The following is a 24273-nucleotide window of genomic DNA, read 5'->3' on the forward strand; positions in this document are numbered from 1 at the left end:
GTACCGCTATCGCATCAAAATAAAACAATTTCCTGGCAATCCCAATACGCGTTCTGTCGTGACCACGTTGGCAGCACTGTGTTTTGGCGTATTCTTTGACAGCTGATTGTCAAAACTTTGCTCAAAATTTAACAAAATTTTTGTGAAATGTCCTTACCTACGGGCCTTGTTTCACACACACAGAAAGTGAAAAGCTTGTACAAGCAAGCCTTACGATGTCTTGAGTCTTGGTATGACCGAAGGTACAGTTAGTCCCCACGTTATGTTCTTACATAATCCAGGGCTCTTGCAGAGAGGTGTACAGATACCATGCCGTTCTGATGAGGAACCGTTTCGACTTAAACAAAGACATTAAAGATATGCGAATTGCTAAAGATTTAATCGCACAAGGCGAGGAAGAACTGTTTAAAAAACAGCACTGGTTGCCTAGGAAATGTGCGTCAAGCCGATTGTTTTGATTTTTGAATTTAATTGTTTGTTGCAGTCCCCCATTCTCCCGGTGGTGTCGCCCATGGCCGGGAGGTGATTCCCCCAGATTGGGTTCTGGATTACTGGCACCCCTTGGAAAAGGCGCAATACCCTGAATATTTCGCAAGACGTGAGCAAAGGAAACGGGAGTATGTGAAACTGTGGGAAAAGAAATTCGGTAAAAGCGAGGCTTTACCACACTAAAAAGCAAATTCATTGTGTAGACATTTATTGAGTTGCAGTGTAATAAATAGTGAAACTTGTTAACAAATAAACTCTTTCATAACACAACAGATGAAAACATTGCTTTTTGATGAATGAAGCGACATTGGCTTGAATTAAAAACGTTAGAAAGTATACAATTCCTTCAACTTTTGGCATAATTTCTACAAGTAGCTACAGCTCACAACACTTTAACACCCCTAGCTCTACGTTATTGTGTCTGCACAACCACCTACGCCTACAAAACCGTAGTTCCTTTGTACCAAACGATATTTTTAGTGGCAACATTTAATACTGAAACGTGAAAATCCAAAACCACGCTAGTGCACTTTAATTATGAGATGCCTCTGCGTTTTTAAGGCACTTATCTCATTGTGATGTTGGAGAAAACGTGATGACCGTGACAATTTTTGACCTAATATTAAAAACAAATCGTTTAGGCCACGATTTCGGATGGAAATTCATTAATTGCGCCAATGTTTCACAAATGTAAATAAATTAGTGCTAAAGAAAATGATTTAACTTAGAGGAATCACAGATAAACAATTATTAACAAATCCACACAATTAATTATCCATACAGTTTTTCAAGAATCGTCGTGGGGGCATCTGCCTGATACCTCGATATTTGTCTCAACAGGGCGAATTTTTTCATACGGCCTTTCGACGACTCCATGTCGTACAAGGTACACAAATTTAAAAGCAAAGACTCATGGAGGGCGTGAACCGGATTTGACTCTATGGCACTTTCTAACACCTTAATAGCCTCCTTTAGGTGGCCGCCGTAGAGGAGGCACACCCCCATGTTGTTGAGGATCTGCAAGGGAAGCACAGCTGGTTAAGTCCTTAAATGCTAAATGAGAAAAGCACAAAATGTGGCGAAACTAGCCTTTGGAAATTTTAATTTTTTAATGAATCCTACTGACTACACTGGTGTACAGAGGCGGTTGATGTTAAAATTCACACAGCAAGTTTTGTTTTTTGTTTTCGTTTTTATTGATAAAATAAATAATAATCTAAGTTATCAAAACCAAATAATGTGGGTATTATTAACATGAAGATATTAACAAAAATACACTAGTGCATAACCATATCACCACCTACATTTTTTTGAAATCTTAGTACTTTTAATAAAATTATTATTATTTTTGCTGTTCCCAAATGCTTGAGCACACTTATAAACCAAAAGTGTAAAAATTAAATTTTGCACAACAGAAGAAATAATAAATAATAATAAATAATAATGTAATTTTTCGAGGGTTTTAGTACTTTTTTCAGCCAAAAAAAAACTCACTTATTTCGCATAAATTCCCTAAAAGAAGTTAATAACACGCCCAAAAAAAAATTACAATATCATGTCGAAAGGGCCTTCCATGGTCGAAAGTTACGCTATTTTCAGCTAAAAACTCGTTCTACAATATTTCCTCTAATACGGCGAAAAGTTTCAAATGACAAAAAAGCTTGAATCGACTTTCTATAACTATTTACTTTATGGAAAAAAATAGAATTTAGAATATGATCATCACCTACCAAATCTGTTAAAATTGTGGATAATTTTTAAAGAATAAAATTTTCCTTTTAGTTTTCTAGTTATGCGAAACCGTATTTATTTGTTTTTAAAGGTAGGACGATTTTTTTGGTTAAAGATTAAAAATTACTTTTAATCCAATAATGTTTTCAAACCAGTGTTTTGCGAAGGTTTTACTCTGAACTTAACCATTAAAAAAATAAATAAATAAAATTTTGCATCACTCGAAAACAAAAGAAATTTCGAAAAATTTTATTCAACAATAATTATCACATTATTAATATACGTTCAATGATTTTTTGTTAAGTAACATAGTTTATTAGAATCTTAGGTAAAGTAGGACAATGTCGAGTTAATTTCGAGTTAAAAAGAAACTTCAGATTAAAGCCAAAAAAAAAACAACTTCGAAATAACCTCTGTTAAGTTAACTTAGAATTTTTGTAACTCAGACCTAAGGTAGTAATTCAAAGAACCGTCATTATTTAACTAATATTAAGTCGAGCATTAAGTTTAGGTAAATTCAGAGTTATTTGACTCTAAAGATAACTCACTATTGAAAATATAACAGGTCTATTGCTAACTTTTTCGAATGCCACTCGAAATTCGGCCGCTTCTTTTTTCTTAGTAATACTTTTTTATTAGGTGTACATTTTTGAAAATAATTGGAACGAATTGGAATAACATGGAATTGTTTTTGTGAATCTACATACACCATTGGCGCTAATACGTAGGGACCAAAAAAAAAACTTTACCATAACATTTGTGGGGTCCAGGAGACTGGCTTGCTGGAAGCAGACATAGGCCTCATCAAACGAATTCTGCGCCACAGCGAGCAACCCCCGATCCACATACTCCCTCAAATCCGTCGTGTTACCCCTCAAAGCCCTTGCTTCATCAAAACAAGTCTCCGCCCCTGCCACGTCGCCCACTTGCAGTCTCAACCTTCCTAACGCCGAATACAACATATGACGTGCCGTCCCATCCCTTAAACCCACCATTAGAAACTTTCTTCCCTCGCCTATTTTTCACCTGTGACACAACTCTTCCATCATCACCATTGCCAATTCATAATCTTTCAAGGCCAGGGCACAATTAACAATAGAGTGCATGACTCGAGTCTCGCGCCCCGTCCAAAGTCGAATCGAATCGGTGCGATCCGACTCACTAATTTCGATAGGGCTGCCGTCCTCGCTCAAGCCCTGTTTCAAGTTATCCAACATTTGTTTTATCGTGGACTTCATACTGTACAGCTTTGTTAACGAGTCTTTGGGTTTACCGCAATGCATTGGCAGTTCGCTTAAGAGTAAACGAAATGAAAATGAAGCGATGGAGCCTGGACGGCCCCCATACATCTCGGGGTAAAACTGTAAAATTGCGGTAAGTGGTCGAAGGTGATTTGTGGCTAGAGACCTGGTAGAAAACGTCCGGCTTGTCGAGCTGACCAAAAGGGGCAGCTTCCGATTGAGCAACTGCAAAGGCTTTGATTTTGACTAGAAGGGCGATACGAGTGAACCACAGCTGTAACGAATGGGGCGAATGTTTGCTAGGATGGCCCGCGCGGCCCCGACCCTGGCCGTAAATGGTTAAAAGTCTCGCAGTTAAATTAATTGCGGCTCGGTATGAACCCGCTTGTACTAACTCTCTCAGTCCCCTTTCGTCCTGCGTTACGTCGCTTTCGGACAAGATACTTCGTTGCGCGGCTTCGGCCTCCCCAAGACACAAGGTGACTGCTTCCCCGATATTGTCCCCCTTTTTAAATAAGTTTAATTTTCCCCCTTTGACTATTTAGCAAACATACCAAATCCTCTTCTAGCAGGACCCCAGGCATGGTGAGGAGCTCCCTGTCTGGAAAATACGTACCGGGGGCTGCCGTGGCGCACGCAATGAGACATTGTCTGGTCCTCTCGCTAGGTATCCAGGCATCTCTCCTGCGGTCTGCTTCCGAGCCTAGTGCCACTCTGGGGCAAAAACCGTCCTAGAAAAATTTACCAAACTGTGGAACACACAATTAGGTCACTCACGTCGTTGTTTGGCGTTATGTCGAGGTTTGATATCAAGCCGTTGGAGGTAACGCTGTGGTTGTTTCCAATTAAATCGAAGAATGACGTCGTCTGATCTTTGGCTTGTGGTGGCGTTTCGGCGAATATTCGACACACTTCTGGTTCGTTTTTCTTAGCACTTGGGAGATTGTCATCTAGTTTAAGATCGGTTATTTTTGTGGAAGCTTCATTTAGTTCTTCGGATAGGTCTATTGTCTTTACTTTATCGTCGGTTTTTTCGCCGAAGTATTGACTCAAGGACGGGGGCACGCTTTCCGACATGTCTAGCAATTATTCACTAAATACCTCGATCTTTACACGAACTTATAATAAATAAATACGACGAAAGTCTGTTTACGTTCGTTTATTGACATTTGCGAGTGACTTTTTTATTAGTGACATTGACATCCACTGTAGCCAATCGTAGAAAAACTTGAAATGGGTTTATGGCGCGAATTTCTATTTCTATTATTAACACCAACGTCGCATTTTCCCTCGAAATTAACTGTTCTAAATTATTCATGCCCTTCAAAAAATTAATAGCTAATGTAATTTATACAATCTGTCTATAAATGAATGTAGGATCGTAGTAGGTTTCAGAAGTTTGCCGTTTTGTTCAAGAAAAAACGAACAATGTTAGTTTTACTGGTACTTTTCAGAAATTTGATAGTAATAAAATAATTAAATGCGGCAAATTTAAATTACAGAACCACCTGAGAGCCAACACTCTTTTATAAACAGTCCGTAGTTTCAATGAGGGATCTAATCTTTAATAACTATTTTACATTTTTATACAGCTTAATTAAAAAGCAACGTCACATTTTACCGAATTATCTTTTTACATAAGACTGATAAAACTGTAAAATAGTTATGAATGCTAAGATCTCTCATTGAAAGAAGAAATTGTATTAGCTATTTATTAGCTTTGTTCGCGGAGGATTTTTAGAACTAATTCTGAAGTAGTCCAGGATTTATTTACAGCGCATGTGCGGTTCTGAACCAGTTATGGATTTTAGTCAACCGCAAACGATAATTTATCGTTGTCAAGTACACAACAAATGTTTAAAAACTAACAAGCTACAAAAATTTGAACAAAGTTAGAAATGAGTTATTCGAAAAACCTAAAACGAAAAGGTATAAATTGTAGAAAACAACCCATTTTCAAATTTACAAACATTATTTTATATACAAATAATTACGATTTAGTAAAGTATTAACTAAATTCCGGTAATCAAAACAGACAGTTTATTTATATTGATTCCAATCTCAAAAATATTCAAAGACATGAGAGTAACAGAGACAAAACCGCTTTCAACTGCGCACGTCTAGAACTAAAAATCCTTCGTCGAGTCCCAGGATCGTTGGGACTAATTCTGAACCGATCCGGGATTCAGCGTACTAGAGCTGGAACTAGTTCAGGATCGCTACCGCGAACAAAGCTGTTATTTTTTTGAAATGCATGAATAATATAACAGCTAATTTTGAGAGAGAATGCGACGTTGGCGTTTTTATATTTTTGAAACAGCTAACAACTGTAGTTTCAAATGTAAATAATATGACAAAATCCAAATAAAAAAATGACTTTATTAATACGTAACAATCACTATCAAGTAGAAACTTATAAATACGATAAATTATTCTTGAAAGGCAAATCCATGACTGTAATTACTTGTTGAAATATTTAAATAGCTAATCCATATACTGATACAATGCAGAACATGGTCTTGTTCTCCCAACGCACGGTGCAGCTCCCATCCGTGTTATTATCCCAATAGCACGAACTAGCGGTGTGCAAACCGGCCCCGTTCTTCTGCATTATGGTACAGGTCACGATGTACTTGTATGGTTTCATCAATTTCGTCAATTCTGATGTGCAACATTCCACGACCGAAGTCGTCCAGTCATTGACTTTATTTTGGGAATATGCGTTGCCTCCTATCACAGTTTCTATCGCGTCTTTAATGATCTTACTCACATCGTCGACCACGAACTGGCCCTCCTCTTGCAGATCTTGGTCCAACACTTCTTGATTCGTTTTCTCCATGATACTAAAATTCTTCAAGTTAATTCTTGGAAAATACACTGTATGGTTTGTAATCTCACTGATATTTCGCCTCAAGCGGCGCAGGAATGACAACAAACTCACCCCTTTCAAAAGAGGAAACGTCAAAAGTGACAAGGCGTGGTAATACCAACCTAACAAAACGTCACCGATATCATAAAAAAATTTCTATTAATCACGCAACGAAATTTTTTATATAAAACTGTCTCATAAATAAATGTTGAAATAAAATCAATATCCAGTTGCTGGAATTTATACATTATCTACCAAACATTTAGATAAACACTATTACCAACCAATGCGACAAAAACACTAAACGTTCCAGAATTTTATTAAAACATTAATAAAACAAAAGCACTTAAATTGTAGTAGTAATTAAATCTTTAATTAAATATACTTAATAAAATGAACCACAATTACAGATTTAGTTCCCGTTAAGGACATGGCCTCGGCCCCAGTTATGCCCCCCGAAAAACCTGCCGCGGGGCTCTTGATTTGGTCTTTGTTGTCTCTGTGGGGGCACCCCAAACCCATGTACACCGCCCACTTGATCCGGGAACCATTGCTTTAGAATGGAGGGGGTTTGTATTAAAGCAGGGCCCCCCAGTTCTTGTGGGTACTTGAACATGAGAAAAAAGTACAAGTGTCCAATTAAAATGCCAATCAGTTCTTGGACACCACCCCCTGATATGACCATGTTAAAGGCCAACAACACCCAAGGGAGGTACATTGCCTTGAAGCGGGTTCCAAACCAGAAATTCACAATCGTGTCTTTGTTAAGCTGACACCAAATGTATAGTACTGAGAGGATCATGGGGTCTAGCAATAACTGGAAAAAAGGGTTATTTCGACTTAAAAGAGTTTTGAAGAACTTACGGGCATTTCAAGAAGCAATCCCACGATGACGCAACAAATCCAGTTGAAAATAAGGAGGAAGAAATAGTCTGCAGGCTTGCCGGCGTAAACACCCTCTTCCAACCTCCTTGAGTAATTATAAAGAAAATATAAATTGATCAGATAGTGAAAGCCGGTGCTTGGATTGAGAGGGTAATACAAGGCTGAAGTCACCAGCCTCCATATTTGGAAGCGTTTTAGGGGCTCTAGGAACAAAACTAAATTGTGAGGCTTCAAGATACCAAAACGTCCCAACAGCGTCAGTCCAACAGTTGATGATAACCAATATCTTGTAAAAATCGGTACATTTCGGTACCAGTCCCCGAAATCAGACATTTCGACCTTAAATACAACGTTTCATTGAACAAAACATAAAGAAATCAAACAAACATAACCTAACTTACTAGCAAATTTGGTAATGCAACTCTCCCAGTATTTATAGTAACACAGTCATAACACCAAGTGGTAGGTTTTAAAAATCATTAATTCCGAAGAAGTGTGAAAAGGATACGTGTTTTCTGGTTCTAAATATTCAATAAATTCGCTAACATGACAAATCAAACTCAGTCAATGGGGCTGTCAATTGTCAAAATTTCCAAATGGGTGACGTAGATGTCAAAAAGGTGATAGGGATTGGTGGTTGCCTAGTTTTACCTTTTTGGCTTCAGGAAACTATCTGCATTTTTGAGATCAAAAAAGTTCCCCAATTTTGATGTCTGTGCTATAATTGACTAATTTAGAGCTAAGATATTTTACTTTAAACCTCAACACGGGGTTTGCAACATAGAATCCAACACATCTTATTTATTAATAGGTACAATTGCAGATTACAGAAAAACTTGTTAAATGGTTTTGTAAAAATCATTTTGTATTTTCCGTTACGTATTAAAACTTACACGCCATGGGTCTAGCCTTTGAAGCACAATTTTGCTCTTAGAACATGATACACAATTTGTTTTTTTGTTATTTCCTTTCGTTAAAAAAAGACCGAGAAAATAAAACTTACTGCACTATGAGCATCGATGAACATATTGAAGTCTTCATATTATTTTTTTTACAAACAAAAGATGAAATCACAAAACATTTTGTACTGTCTGCGCCAATTAAGTTTGTAAAAAGAAGAATAGGTAACTTCACTTGGAACTAAAAGCGATATTCCTGTCCCTGTGCTATCCTTTTTTTTAAGGGGTGTCTTTCCAAGATAAGTGTCCAAAAGTCATTTGCCGTCACATATTTTATATACTCTAGATCAACAGGGTCCATCAGCAGCGCACAATAATTAATAATTTATTTGTCCCTTCGGGTTTTAAACTGATTCTTATGCAAAATTTACAGCTGACTTTGAATCAACTTCGATTTTTTGTTTGGAATTGCCTTCATGATGAAAAAGGCGTTTCCTTGGAAATTTTTGAAGAACTTAAAATTGGTCAAGTTTTGTGTTTACATCGTTATATCTTCCTTCTGGATAAAGCTAGAAACTTCATTTTTTTATAAAAAAAAATCCTCAATGGATGTGGATTGTAACAATTACACACAAGTTTTAGTTTCAACAAAAGAAGACTGAGAAAATAGCAGTTTTCTTGTAACGTTACATATTTGTCTAGTAGAGATGAGAATTTTTTTCTTAAAAGTTAAACCTATGCATAATCATGAAACGAAGCTAACAGCTGAGATAAATTGTTGGTGCAAGAATCATTTCGATATGTTTTATGATTATTTATGACACTCAAGTTATTGCAATTTAAAGTTACTGCCATATGCGCTTGAAGTGGCATTGCCGCGTATTTTCCTTTGTATTGGTAGTGTGTTCTAATTTTCCCATTTTTCTTTTCTCAAAACTGAAACTTAAAAACTACTTATTCACTGAGCATTTATTTCCAAAAAAGAAGTTTCTAACTTTAACCAGAAGGAATTTTTGACTAGTAGACACAAAAATTGACCAATTTTAAGGATTTAAAAAAGTTTCACAATAACGACAAAAACTAACTTCAGATTCTAATTCAGCAACAAAATTGGCATGTGAGAATAAGCGTTCAGTAAACGAGTCTATTACGAAAACCCTATCTGTAAATGTGCGACAATGAATTGAAACAAGCGCATAACTTTATTCCCAACAGTCTACTCGTAATACAGGACCAAAGTCATTTATTTTCTTTTTAACACAATGTTGATGTGAAATAATGCTCAAAAAACAGTTTTCAGGATTTTTTCGGAATTAAATAAAGCACTGATAGATTTTAAAATACTTTCACCCATACAGCCTGAGTAGAACTGTATCCTGTAAATAAGTTTCAAAAAAGTTACTTAAAACTGCTGTGAAACAAGCAGCAAAATTGCTCAAATTCTCCTTAATAAAACAGTGAATTTACGACTAACTAACTAATGCTAGAGTTTTTGTTTCCGTAATTTGCATTACACTGCAATAAATTGTAAAGAATGTTCTTTCTTTCATTTAAATATTTCTGAAGAATTAATTTGTAAAATGTAAGAATCACATTTAAAATTTGTGGCGTGTCCTGAACTTACTAAAGGGTCTACATTCGCCGCTGTAAAACTTTTTTTTAAATAAATAGGTTCAACTTAGGTTTCTTATCACAGCGATTTCGATATGTCGCTGATATTGATAAACTACCATCAGTTGTTCTAATTTTTTCTAATATTCCCATGTTTGCCCGCCAAGATAACACGCACAGATCCAATATAACTAACTTTATCAGAGTTCAACGAAAGCGTCCATAAAAAATGAACAATGGAATCAACTTTTATGAGAAGATTTAAAGTTCAAACCACAAATCGGCTTATCAGAAGCGTTCCACAGACCACACCTATTTGAGAAGATTTAGAAAAATTTCTAAGGGCGCCAAAAGTGATGTCACTAAGATTAGCGAAAAATCTGTTGTTATTTTAATTACTCACATCTGATAACCCGCAGGTAGGAATGCTTTATCTCGTTTATCAAACTTTGCACTTTAATGTTTTTAATGTTGAACTTTAAAACACCTTATTTGTTAAGAGTGTGTCGAGTGTAAAGACGAACATGTTTTGGGATATTTGCTGCTGTCGGCGAGACAAAAATGTTAAAACAGAAGAAAATGCCAACTCAAATTCGGGTAAGTTGCAATGTTTGTGTTTTAATAACTTCTAACTGGGTGTTTGTAGTGAACGAATCTCAAAATACTCAAATTAGCGTTATAAATGTGAACGGCACAGGGGAAAATGGTTCAAATAGTCCCTATCGAGAGCGGACAGGGACGGAATCCAGTGTTTCTAGTATGCATAGCATCAAATCGTATTATAGTGTCAAGTCAACGATGTCGCGAGACGGAGATTTCTACAGTATCTGTAGCGAAGAATCTTTTAAAAGTACTTAGTGGTTCTATGACATTTAAGTTTTCACCTGGACCTTAAAATACGTTTGTTGTATTTTTATTATAATAAATTATTTATAACGACACGCCTTTATTTTTAATCGCCCCATCACTTTTAATTCCGCATACCGACAAAATAAAATAACCATCGACTCGCCCTATCGACGAAATATTTAATTATCAAAAACCTTGGAAACAAACTAATTCCAAGCCAAAAGTCTCACAAAATGTTCCGAAAACTTTCTATCATTATTTTCCTGTTATATTTGGCTCAAATCTTGGCAGAGGACACACCAAAGAAGCGACCTCCTCCAGATTTCTCCGTCAAATACATTTTCATCTTCGGCTGTCTTTTACTGGTAACGAAGACCCGCCACTTCATCATTGTAAGTTTTCCCTACGTTCAGTCAGAGATTTAACCCCAACCAGAACAAAGGAATCCCCGTCCCTTACGCCGCCGTGTGCATGACTTGCGGTGTCCTGTGGGGAGTCGGAACTTGGTACAGTCCTTGGATGGAAGACGTCTCTTTAGTTTGGCCAACTATCATCAATGAATTCGATGTCATCTTCCTTCCGGCAATGGTCTTCAGCACCGCCATCTGCATGGACATTCACACCTTCCTGTATTCTTTTCCCCAAATTTTCGTTATTTCTTTCCCAGGTAGGTACTCGTAAATATCGCATCAATCGTACGACATTTTTAGTCAGTTGCTCTTCTCGCGAGCGCTATGTTTGGGATTTTGATGCGATTGGTGATCGACCGGAAGTGGACAGTGGTCGATAGTCTCTACTTTGGGGCACTAACACAGGCTATCTACCCCACTGAAATGCTCCGCTTATTGAAAGAGTCCGGACATCGCACGAAATGCGTGGCAATTTTGCTTGAAGGGGAGACCCTTCTCTCGGTTTCAATCGCTGTGGCATTCACACAAATGTTGGGGCTCCACATTGGAGGCTGGATTGTCCACTGGTACCAGTGGTTAATGGGGCTGGTGCGGACCGTGGTTGTTGGTCTGTTGGAAATTCTGTTCCTAACTCTGACTAAACCCAGATTTAGCTTTGCCCCTTGGTTACCTCTTTGGAGTTTTTGGAACGTTTCTCATGAAACTTTCGTATACTGACACTTCTGGGCTTTTAATAGTAACAATATCAATGTGCTACATGAGTTATTACATCGTTCAATGGATTTCAAGCGCTGGACTTCCCGCTTGTACCATTTGCGGAATTTTCATGGGCAGAGCGCGAGCAACTCTTTCGAAAGAGAGGGAAGAGTCAATTATTAATTTCTGGAAGATGGTTATTATCATGATGTGCGGGATTCTTTTTGTTGTGGCTGGAGTCATAGCACCGATTACTTTACGAATAAATGTACAAATGAAGGAATATGTCCTAGTCCTGGTCACTTATCTCATGGCGAATGTGACACGATTTCTTAGTTTCTTCTTATTTTCGCCGATTTTGTCAAGAACTGGTTATGGAATGTCGTTCCAAAACATGCTAATTTGTGTTTGGGGAGGCTTAAAAAACCCTCTAATTTTAAATTTAGCAGTAGACTTGACTATGAAAGTCTATGGAGAGAACAGTCACCGAAGACAAATCCTTTATTTACATGTCGTGGGTCTCTACATGTTGATGCTGTTCATTAATGCCACTTTCATACCAGTTCTATTGAGATCTCTGGGATTAATGGAACTATCACTTTCCCGCAGAATCAACATGAACAATTGCCTAAAATTCATAAACGAAGCAAGAACACGCACTATGGCGATCCTAAAAATGGACAGGTAACTCAAAATCATCATTTGTCCCCCCACAAAAACAATTTCAAGGTTCCTTTCGGATGCGAATTGGCCTTTGGTAACTAAATGCACAACTATGGAACACCCCTACAGGAAAAAAGCTTCAACCGAAGCCGAACAAGAGGAACAGGAAGACGAGTACCTTCTCGCTTACAAATTCACCTTTTGCCCTGACTGTCAAAAAGAGGTACCAAACGAACCCACTCCAAAAGAAATGAAAGACATGATGAAGGAAGCCAAACTTCGGATTCTCAAGCTGAAAAAAACTGCCTATTCGAGGCAATACGAAAATGGGATGATTTCAAGACATGCAATTCGAACAATGCACCAAACAGTCGAAATCGCGATGGACAGCCAAGAAGCGGTGATCGAACTCGATGGCCTTTACAAACTGTTCGAGAAAGAGGTTGTTTCCGCCCGGCGAGCATTTCTCGCAAATCGAACTCTCTCAGGTTTTCTTCTTTAGGTTTCTGCGAAATCACCTCCAGAAGTTCCTCAGAAACAAGAGTGACACAGTGAAGCCGCCGCGATTGGAGTGGCGTTTGTGGTGTTACCGCATTGTCACCCATGTTGCCTTTACCATTTTCATGAACCTGGTGGTTTTATTTCAGATGGTATTCATCCTATATTACTTTGCCGTACGTGTGGAGAAAGACGACGTGATGTATATTGTTATCGTCAACGCTGATATTTTCTTTTTTGTTGTGTACTTTACTGAATTTTTGTTAAAAATCTTTGCCTATTCGTGGATTTGGGTTTGCAGGCATGGATTTCGCACCTACTTTAGGTATAGCAAGTTTTAAAAACATCAAAACTTGAGTTTTGTTTCAGATCGTGTTGCAACGTCTTAGAATTCATAATTTTACTTGGTGTTTTTATGATAATTGTCTTTCATGCTACTCTGAACTTGACAGGAGCTCATATGTGCTATTACGTGGATTTAGCACTTTGCTTTCTTCTGATACTACGATCACTGAAGCTTTTGAGACTTGTCAACTACTTGGCTTTTTGTCAAAGACTTCCAGTCGCCTTGTCAAAATATTTGGACGCTAAAGTCGACAAACATAGGGCTTTGGCATTTGAATTGGGAAAGTGTTACATCACCGGGGAAGAAGAGATCTTGGAGAACCTTCATCAAATCGTCGACAATGACAAAATTAGGGAAAGTATAAGAGAGAGAATCGAAAATGATCGTCTTGCGATCACCAAAAGATTAGGTTTGGCCCAGAAAGAATCGCCCTGGGTTACCACGACTGTCAAAACACGACTAGCTATGAGGACAGTCCTAAATGGTATGAAAGACGATATTTACGAGTTAAAACTTTCGGGTTGGGTCGACGACCTTGAATATGACAAACTTTTGAAATCTTTGTCTAAAAGATACAAATATGTTGATTCGGTGAAACTCATCCCGCCCCCGACAAGTAAAGCTGTGTTTAAGGAAATCCCTTACATGGCAGAAGAACCCGAACTGATAGAATTTTTGTATACCAATGTGTCCACAAAAAAGTTTGATCCGGGTGAGGTAGTAATAAAAGAAGGGGAAAATTTGGAAGGAATCTACATTTTGATCTCGGGGATGCTCATGGCATCTTATACACCACATCCTTTAATTCTTGACAATTTGAAAGAAAAGGGTGCCATACCTGTTGTGGATCACATATGTTCACTCACTTACGACGAACCCATGAGCGAATACATCGTTCCAGGGAACAGCATAGGCGAGCTCTCAACACTGACTGGAAGAGGCTACGATGGCAAAATCTTGTCGGAAACCCACAGTCAAGTTTATGTTTTGTATAAACCTTTTATTAAAAAAGCGATGGAAATGGATGACGATCCGGTCAACGGATTCGAGTGCCGAATATGGAAATACATCAGCTTCAGGAGAGCATTGACTGTCATGATGAACGTCCCTTCCTTCCGGTCTGTAACACAGCAAAACCTGAAGTACACACTTGAACGCTCGTTTTTACCGAACCTCTCAAATTACAAAGTTTTCGTCGTAAATGAGATGATGGAAGATATTATACTCATAGAAGGCCTCGTTGTTGACTTTAACACGAGGGACGTATATGCCGCTCCGTGTTACATTCCGAGGTGACACCTCAACATTAAAATACTTTAATTCACAGAATTTTTATAGAGCATGTCAGAGACTCATACTGCCGAGAAGCAGTTTTGCCAATTTGGACGTAATGGTAGAAACTAAACTTTTGATAATTCCAGCCAAAGATTTTGATGAGTATGAGATAATGATACATGAAGAAAGAACTTGCGAACTAGTAGTACTCTTAGTGACAAAAGTTTAAAACTAAAACAATGTTTTAGGTAAGCAACGAAACGAGTAAATGTTTGCAACATTTAATTCAAACGAAGGCGTTTTTGAGCAATAGATTTGCTAAACATAAAAAAGTCGGAGTTCCAAGCCTTACCAAACATATGAGGAGGAAAATGGGAGGAGCGGTCGATTCAACGAAAAGCAAAATGATTTTCGTAAGACAGTTTTTGTCACAGCTGAGTCTTTCTCGGTCTAAAGCTATCTTATTACCTTTTTTCGTCAAAGAAAGTCTCAGCTGAGACATGAAACATTTGCGTTAAATCGAATGTTTTTAGGTGTCATCACAGGCATCATCTAAGTCGAAATTATCGAGCAGTTCTGGACCTAATTAATTAAGTTATTTGTTTGTTAAGTCTGTTAATAAAGGTTTCTATTTCAATTTCTGTTGGTTCATGCAAAATCGTCCCTAGCAACAATAAAACAACTCTCAATCGTGTCAAACAATCACAAGTCATGAAGATCTTAAGAAATCTTGTTCTGATTTTCCTACTTTTTAGCTTTTACCGATTAGGTGTTTGTCACGTAAAACCACAGAACAATATGACCCATGAACAAATGCTTGACTATGAAGCTGATCGGCCACTAAAGTACATTTTTCTGTTTGGAATCATCCTCTTAGTGTCTGTCATTCGCTTCTTTGTGAAGGTAAGTACCCAAAATTCTTAACGGTAAATCAAGTGCAACTTCAGTTTGCTGGAATTCCCGTTCCTCATTATCTCTTTGCCATCCTCATTGGCATTTTGTGGGGAGTTGGCACATCGCACAGTACTTTTATGCAAAGAATGTCAAGTGTGGCCCGAGTACCGATCCATCACATCGGAGAGGTTTATTTGCCAGCTATTATCTTTACTACTGCCTTCTGTATAGATGTTCATGCGTTTTGGAGGTCTTTGACGCAACTATTCATAATATCTGGACCAGGTTTAGCGTGCCTTTAAAATACTTTCGGTTCTCACTTTGTTGGTAGCCTTATTTCTCAGTGCTTGCATGTTCGGAATGTTGATGCGACTGGTACTTAACACTAATTGGCAGTACATAGATGGTTTAATTTTTGCCAATCTGAACAGCGCGGTGTATCCTTTATACATTCTCAACTACTTGAAGGAATCAAACATTCAGAGCCATCATGTGACAGTTTTGCTTCAAGGGGAAACTCTCTTTTCGTCAATAGTCGCTGTTATCTTGCATGAATTTTTCACGGCTAACCGTGAAGGATGGGTGATACACTGGTACCAGTTCGCGTGTTCCATCTTACGATTGTTCTTGATTGGTATTTGTATGCAACGGAAATTTGACAAATATTTAGAACTTTTCCAGCGATACCAATGGGTTACTTATTTGGATGGCTTGGTGTTACTTTGATGAAATTTTCTTACAATGATAGTGTCAAACTTATGCTACTTACTTTGTCACTGGCATACACAACTTTCTACTTCTCGCGTTGGATTTGTTTTGGTGGACTCACCGCAACCACGGTTGTAGGAATTCTCATGAGTAAAGAACGAATGTCTCTTTCAAAAGAAATAGACCAGGACCTTAGAGATTTTTGGGCAATGATTACAAGTGCCTTGAATGCGGTCATCCTCGTAAATGTGGGGGTCGTAACCCCCACATTCCTTGGCAACGATATTTATTTCAGAGACTACGTTATAGTCATTGTGACCTATCTCGTAAACAGCATGACGAGATGTTTGTCGTTTTTCCTTTTTTTGCCGATTTTGAGTCGACTTGGATACGGAATGACTTTCCACAACTTAGCCATATGTATTTGGGGGGGCTTAAAAAATCCAATAGGATTAAATCTTGCAGTAAATCTAAAAGATACTATACAAATAGACGTATACAAATGGCAAATATTCTTTTTGCACACTGTTGGTGTTTACATTTTGACTCTTCTCATCAATGGAAGCCTTCTACCAATTCTTTTAAAATCTTTGGGCTTATCAGAAATATCAAATTCCAGACAAATTAACATGAATGCTTGTATGAAGTCTATTTATGAAGCCAGAGCATCAACTATTGCCATTCTAAAGATGGACAGGTTAATTATATGATTTTGCAGTTGTTCTATATTTTCTCCCAAAGATTTCTTTCAGACGCCAACTGGCCATTAGTTACAAGCTTAACGGCTTTAAGGCATCCGTACAAAAAAACAAGCCAAGTGGAGGACGACGAAGAAGACGAAGACGAAGATAACTTCATGGGTTATAGATATACGTTTTGTCCAGATTGTGAAAAAAACATTCCCAATGAACCAACTTCCAGGGAAATGAAAGAAATGATCAAAGAAGCCAAAGCTCGAATGCTCAAATTCAAGAAGACTGTTTATTCCCGACAGTTCGAAAATGGAATGTTATCCAAAGAAAGTATCAGACTACTGCACCAAGCTATAGAACTTGCAACGGAATCTGAAGAAGGGATGATTGAACTGGATGGGCTCTTTAGACTTTTTACTAAAGAGGTTTGTTCTGTTGCATCGCATGTTTATAGTCAAGTTTTATTTTAGAACACTTTCTACAAATTTCTCAGATACTTGTTCCAATCTATTCTGCGAACAAAAAGTTTCAATCCTCCTAGAAAATACTGGAGGTTGTGGTGTTACCATGCCGTGAATCACTTTGCTTTTCCACTAATTATGAACGTCATTGTTGTTACTAATATAATTTTCATCAGTTTATGTCTATCAGATCGCATAGACACATCTTCTGGCTTGATCTTTTCTCTGGTTTTAGGAGAGAGTCTTTTCGTTCTCGCTTATTTTACCGAATTTGTGCTAAGAGTTTTGTCCAATTCCTGGATATACATCTACCAACATGGAATAAAAAACTACTTTGGGTAAAATATCCGAAATTTGTTATGACTCAACACGAAATAGAATTTCAGATCGTTCTGGAACGTTCTTAAATTTATTATTTTATGTTACTCAGCTGCGTCTTTGATTATTCATAGTGTTATTATTTTAAATTATAAAGACGATAAATATGTTTATATCATGGACATTATCTTAAGTATCCTTCTTTGCATAAGGACTTTGGAACTTCTGGAATTCCTAAAATATTGCAATAGTTGCAAAGCCGTCCCAGTTGCTTTACTTAAGTATTTAGATACTCAAGTTGAATTAAACAAATCGTTAGCTTACGAAATCGGGAAAAATTACACCGAAGGCGAAGAAGAAATTTTAGACAACATGCATCAAATCGTTGACAACCAAAAAATAAAAGAGATTATTAGAAAGCGTATCGAAAGCGACAGGCTTGCTGTTACAAGAAATCTTGGTATTGTTGAAAAAAAATCGCCATGGGTTGCCACCACTGTCAAAACGCGAGCAGCCATAAATACGGTTTTGAACAGCATGAAGGAAGACATCTACGAATTAAAAGTGTCAGGATGGGTTGACGACGTCGAACATGAGAAATTACTAAAGTCTCTGGACGAGAGATACAGATATGTAAATACTATCCAGAATGTGCCACCACCATCCCCAGAACACATGTTTAAAGAAATTACTTATATGAACGAGGATATTGTCGACTTTCTCTACACCAACGTTTGCATAAAAAAATTCGATCCTGGAGACATCGTCTACAATGAAGGTGAAATCGTTGAAGGCGTCTACATTCTAATTACAGGTAATTTAGCCTAATTCTTTGAATTTTTTTTTAATTTTTTGAAGGAATGTTCCTGGTGTCCTATGTTCCGAAACAAACCGTCACCGAAAAGCTAAAAGAGCGCGGTGCTTTACCGGTCATAGATTTCATTTCCACCATGAGTACTGAAGAACCCACGTCTGAATTTATCGTACCGGGGAATACAATCGGAGAATTATCAGCTATTACTGAGCGACCCTATGATGGCGTTATCATTGCCGAAACACATAGTCAAGTCTGTGTTATAAAACGAAACATTTTGAAAAGAGCAATTAATATAGATGATGATCCCGTCGATGGGTAGATAAAATGTTGGCTTGTGCTATTTTACCTTATTATTATTTTCAGAATCGAGTGTAGAATTTGGAAAAATATAGCTTTTCGTCGCGCTATTTCTATTTTAATTAATACTCCCACCTATCGCTCATATACCCGAGACAAGATTAAATATATCATACAACGGTCGTTTGTACCGAACTTGTCTAACTACAAAATGTTCTTGGTAAATGAAATGATTGAGGATATATTGTTAATAGAAGGAGTGGCCGTTGACTTCAATACGAGAGAGGTTTATGTCGCTCCTTGCTACATACAACGGTACAACCTCAAGTGTTTCATAACAGAGCTATAATTCAATTTCAGAGCTTGTCAAAAACTAATTCTGCCGAAAAGTAGCGGTGTCAACATAGAAACGGATATAGAAACAAAACTAATGATAATACCGGCAAAAGACGTCGATCCGTACGAAATAATGGTCAATGAAGAACGAACTTGCGATCTGGTATATGCAAAACATGATTAGTTGAAAGAAACACATTTTTTTAGGTGGACAACCAGTCGATTAGGTGCCTTCATCACCTAATACAAAAAAAGGCTTCTACTGGTTCATCAAGATTATCACAGCAGTCGTCGAAACTTAATAAAGGAGTTATTTCACTCCTCAAACAGAAACTCTCAGACCGAAGTGTCGCAGATATTAGTTCGACGAAATCTGTATCGGTACAGAAACAATTTTAAAATACTTTAAGCTTAATGATGTTTTAGGCACATACCATTCACACGTCAAAATCATCCAAAGTTAGGTTGCAAGTAGGGCCAACACCCGAGCAATAACTCGCTGTTTCTTCAATTGTTTATTTGTGTTTATGTATTGTAATGTTTGTATTTGAAATAAATATGTTCGACAACTTTTAAAAATAACTCCAATAATTTCTGTACCCCACCAAGAACATCATTTTACTTATTTTCAAGAAAATAAATAGTTATTTTACCTGGCAACGTTTATTATTACCTTTGGTACCTTATAGTATCTTATAGTAATACCTGACTGTCTATTTTGTTTCCACAAGTACCTTATAGTAACTATTGGGAACAAAAAAACATCCCGAAAACGTCATGAAAATGTTGAAAAAAATCGTGTTAATTTTGTTACTTTGTAGCATTTTCGAATTAAGTTCCTCTGTCCAATCTGATGAAGACTTGGATAAAATAATTGAGCATGAAAGAGACCGCCCACTTAAGTATATTTTTTTCTTTGGTAGCATCCTTATGCTGGCTATAATTCGCTTCTTTATGAAGGTAAGTTGTCCAAGTTCTCTGGCCGTTTTTAAGCTTAACTCCAGACCTATGGAGTCGCAATTCCTTACACTGTTATCCCCATTTTTATCGGCATTTTGTGGGGAGTAGGCTCATGGTACAACGACTTTATGAGAAGAATGGCAAATGCTGCAGAAATACCGCTTTTAGGAGTAGAAGTTGTTTATTTACCAGCCGTTATATTCACTACTTCATTCTGTATAGACTTTCATGCATTTTTGAGATCGTTTGCGCAAATATTCATATTATCAGGACCATGTTTGTGAAATTGCATTGAAATAAATGTTTCATTAATAATTTTGATTTCAGCCCTCATTATTAGTTCTTGCTTGACTGGCTTGATGATGAGATTAGTGATTAATCCTGAATGGGGTTCCCTCGATGGTCTAATTTTTGGCAGTCTTAACAGCGTCGTGTATCCTTTATACATTCTCATATATTTGAGAGACTCAAATATTCAAAATAAACACGTGACAGTCTTGCTGCAGGGTGAAACTCTCTTTTCGGTAATCGTTTCTGTTACCTTTCATGATTTTCTGGTGTCTGCTTATGAAGGGTGGACTGTAAGGTGGTACCAGTTCGTGTGTATAAGTTTACGAGTGCTGATATTAGGTATTTAATACAATTTTTTACAATAATTAAAAACAACACTTCTTTTCAGCGGTTCCACTGGGTTATTTATTTGGCTGGATAGGTGTGTTTTTAATGAAATTTTCTTACAACGATTCAACCAAACTTATGCTGCTCACCTTGTCAGTAGCATATACAAGTTTCTTATTTACGCGATGGATTTGTTTCGGTGGATTCATTGCCACCTCGATTGTAGGAATTTTAATGAGTAGAGAACGATTATCTCTTCCTACATCAGTAAATAACGACCTTGTGGATTTTTGGATAATGATTATATACTCGTTCAACGCAATCATTTTGGTTAACGCAGGAATTTCAACTCCACGCTATCTCGAAAACGATCTTTATTTTAAAGAATATGTTATAATCATTGTGACTTATCTCGTCAACAATATGACGCGGTTTTTGTCATTTTTTATTTTTTTGCCAATTTTAAATCGAATCGGATACGGAATGTCCTTCCAAAGCTTGGCCATTTGTGTTTGGGGAGGCTTAAAAAATCCCATAGCATTAGACTTGGCGACACAATTAAAAAATATTTACAAAGACGATAAACACAAATGGCAACTTTTCTTCGTGCACACTGTTGGAAACTACATTTTATTGCTTCTCATAAATGGAAGTCTTCTACCAGTTCTTTTAAAAACCCTGGGTTTATCAGAAATATCTGTTTCCCGCCAGATTAACATGAATGCTTGTATGAAGTCTATTTACGAAGCTAGGGGACGAGCTATGGCCATACTCAAGATGGACAGGTTGATTGTATAGATATTTATTCCTTTTCATTTCTTTCCCTCTAGATTTCTCTCAGACGCTAATTGGCCACTAGTTACAAGCATAACTGCGTTGAAACATCCATATAAAAAAACAAGCCAGTTCGTCAAAGACGATGATGACGACGATGAAGAAGACGACTTCATGGGTCATAAATATACATTTTGTCCGGATTGTGAAAAAAACATTCCCAACGAACCAACTTCAAAGGAAATGAAAGAAATGATCAAAGAAGCAAAGCTCAGAATGCTCAAATTTAAGAAAACTGTCTATTCCAGACAATTCGAAAACGGAATGTTGTCAAAGGAAAGCATCAGACTTATGCACCAAGCTGTAGAAATTGCGCTAGAATCTGAAGAAGGACTAATTGAACTAGATGGGCTTTTCAGGCTTTTTACTAAAGAGGTTAGTTGTGTGTTTTAATTCTGCAGGTATATTTGTTTTTGTAGACTTTTTTCTACAAATTTTTGAGAAATTGTTTTCAATCTATTCTGCGTACGCGAACTTTCAATCCTCCTAGAAATCAATGGAGGTTGTGGTGTTATCGCGCCGTTAATCATGTTAGCTTTCCGTTGACTATAAATATCATTGCTGCTACCAATGTGGTTTTCATCAGTTTATGTATGGTAGATTACGTTAACACATCCACCGGCTTGTTCTTTTCTCTGGTTTTAGGACAGAGTCTTTTTGTCCTTGCGTATTTTGTCGAATTTTTGCTTATGGTATTGTCTTATTCATGGATATACATCTACAAGCATGGCATAAAGAACTACTTTGGGTAAAATACCCGAATTGTGCACACATTAGCATTAACCTGGAATAAAATTTCAGGTCTAGCTGGAACATCTTTAAATTTATTATATTATGTTATTCTTTCGCGTCTCTGGTCATTCACAGTGTTGTCATTCTTGAATATAAAGATGATACCAATGTTTTTGTCATGGACGTTATCTTGAATATTCTTCTCTGCATAAGAATTTTGGAACTTTTAAAACTCCTAAAATACTGCCACTGTTGTAAAGCTGTTCCTATTGCTTTACTCAAGTATTTAGACACCCAAGTTGAACTACATAAATCGTTGGCTTACGAAATCGGAAAAAATTATACGGAAGGCGAAGAAGAAATTTTGGATAATATTCATCAAATTATTGATAACAACAAAATAAAAGAAATGATCAGAAAACGAATAGAAAGTGATCGCCTTGCTGTGACAAGAAACCTAGGCATGGTTGAAAAAAATTCACCATGGGTTGCCACTACTGTCAAAACACAAGCAGCCATAAATACAGTTTTGAACAGTATGAAGGAAGATATTGAAGAACTCAAAGTCGCTGGATGGGTTGACAATGTCGAGTATGAGAAATTATCAAAATCTTTGGATGAAAGATACAGATGTGTAAATACTATTCAAAATGTGCCACCTCTATCACCCAAACACCTGTTTAGCGAAATCTCTTATATGAATGAAGAAATCGTTGATTTTTTTTATTCTAACATTTGTGTAAAAAAATTCGATCCTGGAGACATCGTTTTCAGTGAAGGTGAAATCGTTGAAGGCATATATGTTTTAATTACAGGTATTTTTAATTAAAACATTGGACAGTTTGCTTAAAAATTTTGAAGGAATGTTTTTGGTGTCCTATGTACCGAAACAAACCGTCATTGATAAACTAAAAGATCACGGTGCGCTACCGGTCATAGATTTTGTTTGTGGTTTGAGTTTTGAAGAACCCATGTCTGAATACATCGTACCGGGGAACACAATCGGAGAATTATCAGCTATTACTGAGCGACCCTACGATGGTGTGGTTATTGCGGAAACTCACAGTCAAGTCTATGTTTTAAAACGAAGCGTTTTGAGAAGAGCAATTGCGTTAGACCCTGATCCTGTCGATGGGTGCGTAAAATAACTCCCAATTTTTGCTAGCCTAGATTTTCAGAATCGAGTGCAGAATTTGGAAAAATATTGCTTTCCGTCGCGCTATCTCTATTTTGATTAACACTCCTTCGTATCGCTCTTACACCCGTGAAAAGATTAAATATGTGATACAAAGTTCCTTTATGCCAAATTTACACAATTTCAAAGTCTTCTCCGTTAATGAAATGATCGAGGAACTGTTGTTGATAGAAGGAGTAGCTGTTGATTTCAACACGAGGGAAGTCTATATCGCTCCTTGCTACATACAGAGGTGCCGGCCGCACGAGTAGCAAATGAAACTTGATGGATTTAAAATTTCAGAACTTGTCAGAAATTAATTTTACCAAAGAGTAGTGCTCTCAACATTGAAACAGATATAGAAACAAAAATAATGGTAATACCTGCAAAAGATATAGACCCTTATGAAATAATGGTCAAAGAGGAACAGACTTGTGACCTGGTATAAGCAAAATATGTTTATCTTTTCTTGGAACATTCGAGCGTTAAAAAGCAGTTTCGCACATAAGCATAACATAAACTTTTTTATAGGTAAACAGGGAGTCAGTTAGGTGTCTTCAACACCTATTAGAAAAAAGGCTTTCGGCTGCTTCTAGAATTTCACAACAGTCTACAAAACTCAATAAAGGACTTGCTTCTCAAATCAGAAGAAGACTAGCGACTCGAAGTGTAGTAGATCTTGCAAAGCAATCTTCTTCGGTATGAAAAATTGTTTAATGAGTGAATTTATTTTAGAATTGTTTCAGACAATTGTTGCACTTAAAGCGTCAAAATCCTCTAAAGTGAGAGTGCAGGTAGCACCGGCACCTGAATAATAAATAATAATTGCTCATTCTCCCGCATAATTATTAATATTTGTTCAAGTACTTGTCTAGTTTGTGTTCACAGTGTTGAATAAATGTTTAATTACTTACGTTTTTTAATGATTAATGTTACGTATAATCATATTCCTATAATCCTTTTGATTTGT

The 24273-nt window shown here is 37.1% G+C and overlaps 6 protein-coding genes and 1 long non-coding RNA gene across 12 annotated transcripts; 4 read left to right on the plus strand and 3 right to left on the minus strand.

Annotated features, from left to right (window-relative positions):
• The first annotated feature begins 65 nt into the window (after positions 1-65).
• On the plus strand, positions 66-759 carry ND-B22 (NADH dehydrogenase (ubiquinone) B22 subunit). Its single transcript, XM_968447.4, has 3 exons — positions 66-242; positions 293-435; positions 485-759. The coding sequence occupies exons 1-3, from the start codon at positions 148-150 to the stop codon at positions 670-672; spliced, it is 426 nt and encodes a 141-aa protein (XP_973540.1). The 5' UTR covers positions 66-147; the 3' UTR covers positions 673-759.
• Positions 681-4676, minus strand: LOC662309 (uncharacterized protein). The gene is made up of 6 exons (XM_968415.5): positions 4239-4676; positions 4016-4192; positions 3628-3966; positions 3247-3581; positions 2970-3201; positions 681-1506 (listed from the first exon to the last, which is right to left on the minus strand). Exons 1-6 carry the CDS (start codon positions 4536-4538, stop codon positions 1261-1263), a joined length of 1629 nt encoding a protein of 542 aa, XP_973508.1. The 5' UTR covers positions 4539-4676; the 3' UTR covers positions 681-1260.
• A 1144-nt stretch (positions 4677-5820) lies between these two features.
• On the minus strand, positions 5821-6544 carry Dlc90F (Dynein light chain 90F). 3 transcript variants are annotated; one of them, XM_015981659.2, is made up of 2 exons: positions 6403-6544; positions 5821-6304 (listed from the first exon to the last, which is right to left on the minus strand). In XM_015981659.2, exon 2 carries the CDS (start codon positions 6298-6300, stop codon positions 5938-5940), a length of 363 nt encoding a protein of 120 aa, XP_015837145.1. In that variant the 5' UTR covers positions 6301-6304; positions 6403-6544; the 3' UTR covers positions 5821-5937. The 3 variants fall into 3 exon arrangements, with proteins under 3 accessions (XP_015837145.1, XP_973473.1, XP_008199731.1); XM_968380.4 differs by having other exon boundaries at positions 6360-6506; XM_008201509.3 differs by having other exon boundaries at positions 5821-6312; positions 6360-6486.
• Positions 6545-6633: 89 nt separating this feature from the next.
• Positions 6634-7822, minus strand: Der-1 (Derlin-1). Its single transcript, XM_968345.4, has 3 exons — positions 7617-7822; positions 7195-7554; positions 6634-7147 (listed from the first exon to the last, which is right to left on the minus strand). The coding sequence occupies exons 2-3, from the start codon at positions 7546-7548 to the stop codon at positions 6743-6745; spliced, it is 759 nt and encodes a 252-aa protein (XP_973438.1). The 5' UTR covers positions 7549-7554; positions 7617-7822; the 3' UTR covers positions 6634-6742.
• A 1934-nt stretch (positions 7823-9756) lies between these two features.
• LOC135265604 (uncharacterized) lies at positions 9757-10664 on the plus strand. Of its 2 annotated transcripts, XR_010333321.1 has the most exons (3): positions 9757-10144; positions 10226-10322; positions 10372-10664. It is a non-coding gene; the product is annotated as an uncharacterized LOC135265604 (long non-coding RNA). The 2 variants fall into 2 exon arrangements; XR_010333320.1 differs by lacking the exon at positions 9757-10144 and having other exon boundaries at positions 10151-10322.
• Positions 10665-10774: 110 nt separating this feature from the next.
• On the plus strand, positions 10775-15099 carry LOC662198 (solute carrier family 9 member C1-like). 2 transcript variants are annotated; one of them, XM_015981649.2, is made up of 10 exons: positions 10775-10966; positions 11010-11241; positions 11289-11591; positions 11638-12364; positions 12410-12785; positions 12832-13166; positions 13211-14479; positions 14526-14664; positions 14711-14875; positions 14996-15099. In XM_015981649.2, exons 1-10 carry the CDS (start codon positions 10808-10810, stop codon positions 15050-15052), a joined length of 3762 nt encoding a protein of 1253 aa, XP_015837135.1. In that variant the 5' UTR covers positions 10775-10807; the 3' UTR covers positions 15053-15099. The 2 variants fall into 2 exon arrangements, with proteins under 2 accessions (XP_015837135.1, XP_064211452.1); XM_064355382.1 differs by having other exon boundaries at positions 10867-10966; positions 11017-11241.
• Positions 15100-15173: 74 nt separating this feature from the next.
• Positions 15174-24216, plus strand: LOC662093 (solute carrier family 9 member C1). 2 transcript variants are annotated; one of them, XM_008201508.3, is made up of 13 exons: positions 15174-15365; positions 15410-15641; positions 15688-15990; positions 16038-16761; positions 16806-17181; positions 17227-17555; positions 17604-18349; positions 18394-18667; positions 18716-18964; positions 19010-19148; positions 19193-19366; positions 19412-19945; positions 19990-20107. In XM_008201508.3, the coding sequence occupies exons 1-12, from the start codon at positions 15174-15176 to the stop codon at positions 19478-19480; spliced, it is 3807 nt and encodes a 1268-aa protein (XP_008199730.2). In that variant the 3' UTR covers positions 19481-19945; positions 19990-20107. The 2 variants fall into 2 exon arrangements, with proteins under 2 accessions (XP_008199730.2, XP_008199723.2); XM_008201501.3 differs by lacking the exons at positions 15174-15365; positions 15410-15641; positions 15688-15990; ... (6 more) ...; positions 19010-19148; positions 19193-19366 and adding exons at positions 20273-20575; positions 20625-21348; positions 21394-21772; ... (5 more) ...; positions 23835-24002; positions 24050-24216 and having other exon boundaries at positions 19557-19945; positions 19990-20221.
• Positions 24217-24273: the final 57 nt, after the last annotated feature.

The sequence above is a fragment of the Tribolium castaneum genome, chromosome 3 (assembly GCF_031307605.1).
Source record: "Tribolium castaneum strain GA2 chromosome 3, icTriCast1.1, whole genome shotgun sequence".
NCBI classification, from domain to species: domain Eukaryota; kingdom Metazoa; phylum Arthropoda; class Insecta; order Coleoptera; family Tenebrionidae; genus Tribolium; species Tribolium castaneum.

What these genes read in the sequence shown, in the direction of transcription:
- ND-B22 (XM_968447.4), top strand. Translation starts at nt 148, where the DNA reads ATGTCCTTACCTACGGGCCTTGTTTCACACACACAGAAAGTGAAAAGC. An exon ending in GAGTCTTGGTATGACCGAAG is followed by an intron (nt 243 to 292) that starts GTACAGTTAGTC and finishes GGGCTCTTGCAG; the next exon opens with AGAGGTGTACAGATACCATG. An exon ending in GCACTGGTTGCCTAGGAAAT is followed by an intron (nt 436 to 484) that starts GTGCGTCAAGCC and finishes TGTTTGTTGCAG; the next exon opens with TCCCCCATTCTCCCGGTGGT.
- LOC662309 (XM_968415.5), bottom strand. Translation starts at nt 4,538, where the DNA reads ATGTCGGAAAGCGTGCCCCCGTCCTTGAGTCAATACTTCGGCGAAAAA. An exon ending in TCCTGCTAGAAGAGGATTTG is followed by an intron (nt 3,967 to 4,015) that starts GTATGTTTGCTA and finishes TTATTTAAAAAG; the next exon opens with GGGGACAATATCGGGGAAGC. An exon ending in TGGACCCCACAAATGTTATG is followed by an intron (nt 1,507 to 2,969) that starts GTAAAGTTTTTT and finishes CTTCCCTTGCAG; the next exon opens with ATCCTCAACAACATGGGGGT.
- Dlc90F (XM_015981659.2), bottom strand. Translation starts at nt 6,300, where the DNA reads ATGGAGAAAACGAATCAAGAAGTGTTGGACCAAGATCTGCAAGAGGAG.
- Der-1 (XM_968345.4), bottom strand. Translation starts at nt 7,548, where the DNA reads ATGTCTGATTTCGGGGACTGGTACCGAAATGTACCGATTTTTACAAGA. An exon ending in GATTGCTTCTTGAAATGCCC is followed by an intron (nt 7,148 to 7,194) that starts GTAAGTTCTTCA and finishes CCTTTTTTCCAG; the next exon opens with TTATTGCTAGACCCCATGAT.
- LOC662198 (XM_015981649.2), top strand. Translation starts at nt 10,808, where the DNA reads ATGTTCCGAAAACTTTCTATCATTATTTTCCTGTTATATTTGGCTCAA. An exon ending in GGTGCGGACCGTGGTTGTTG is followed by an intron (nt 11,592 to 11,637) that starts GTCTGTTGGAAA and finishes ACCCAGATTTAG; the next exon opens with CTTTGCCCCTTGGTTACCTC. An exon ending in AAGAAAGAACTTGCGAACTA is followed by an intron (nt 14,665 to 14,710) that starts GTAGTACTCTTA and finishes ACAATGTTTTAG; the next exon opens with GTAAGCAACGAAACGAGTAA.
- LOC662093 (XM_008201508.3), top strand. Translation starts at nt 15,174, where the DNA reads ATGAAGATCTTAAGAAATCTTGTTCTGATTTTCCTACTTTTTAGCTTT. An exon ending in CTTACGATTGTTCTTGATTG is followed by an intron (nt 15,991 to 16,037) that starts GTATTTGTATGC and finishes GAACTTTTCCAG; the next exon opens with CGATACCAATGGGTTACTTA. An exon ending in GGAATAAAAAACTACTTTGG is followed by an intron (nt 17,556 to 17,603) that starts GTAAAATATCCG and finishes ATAGAATTTCAG; the next exon opens with ATCGTTCTGGAACGTTCTTA.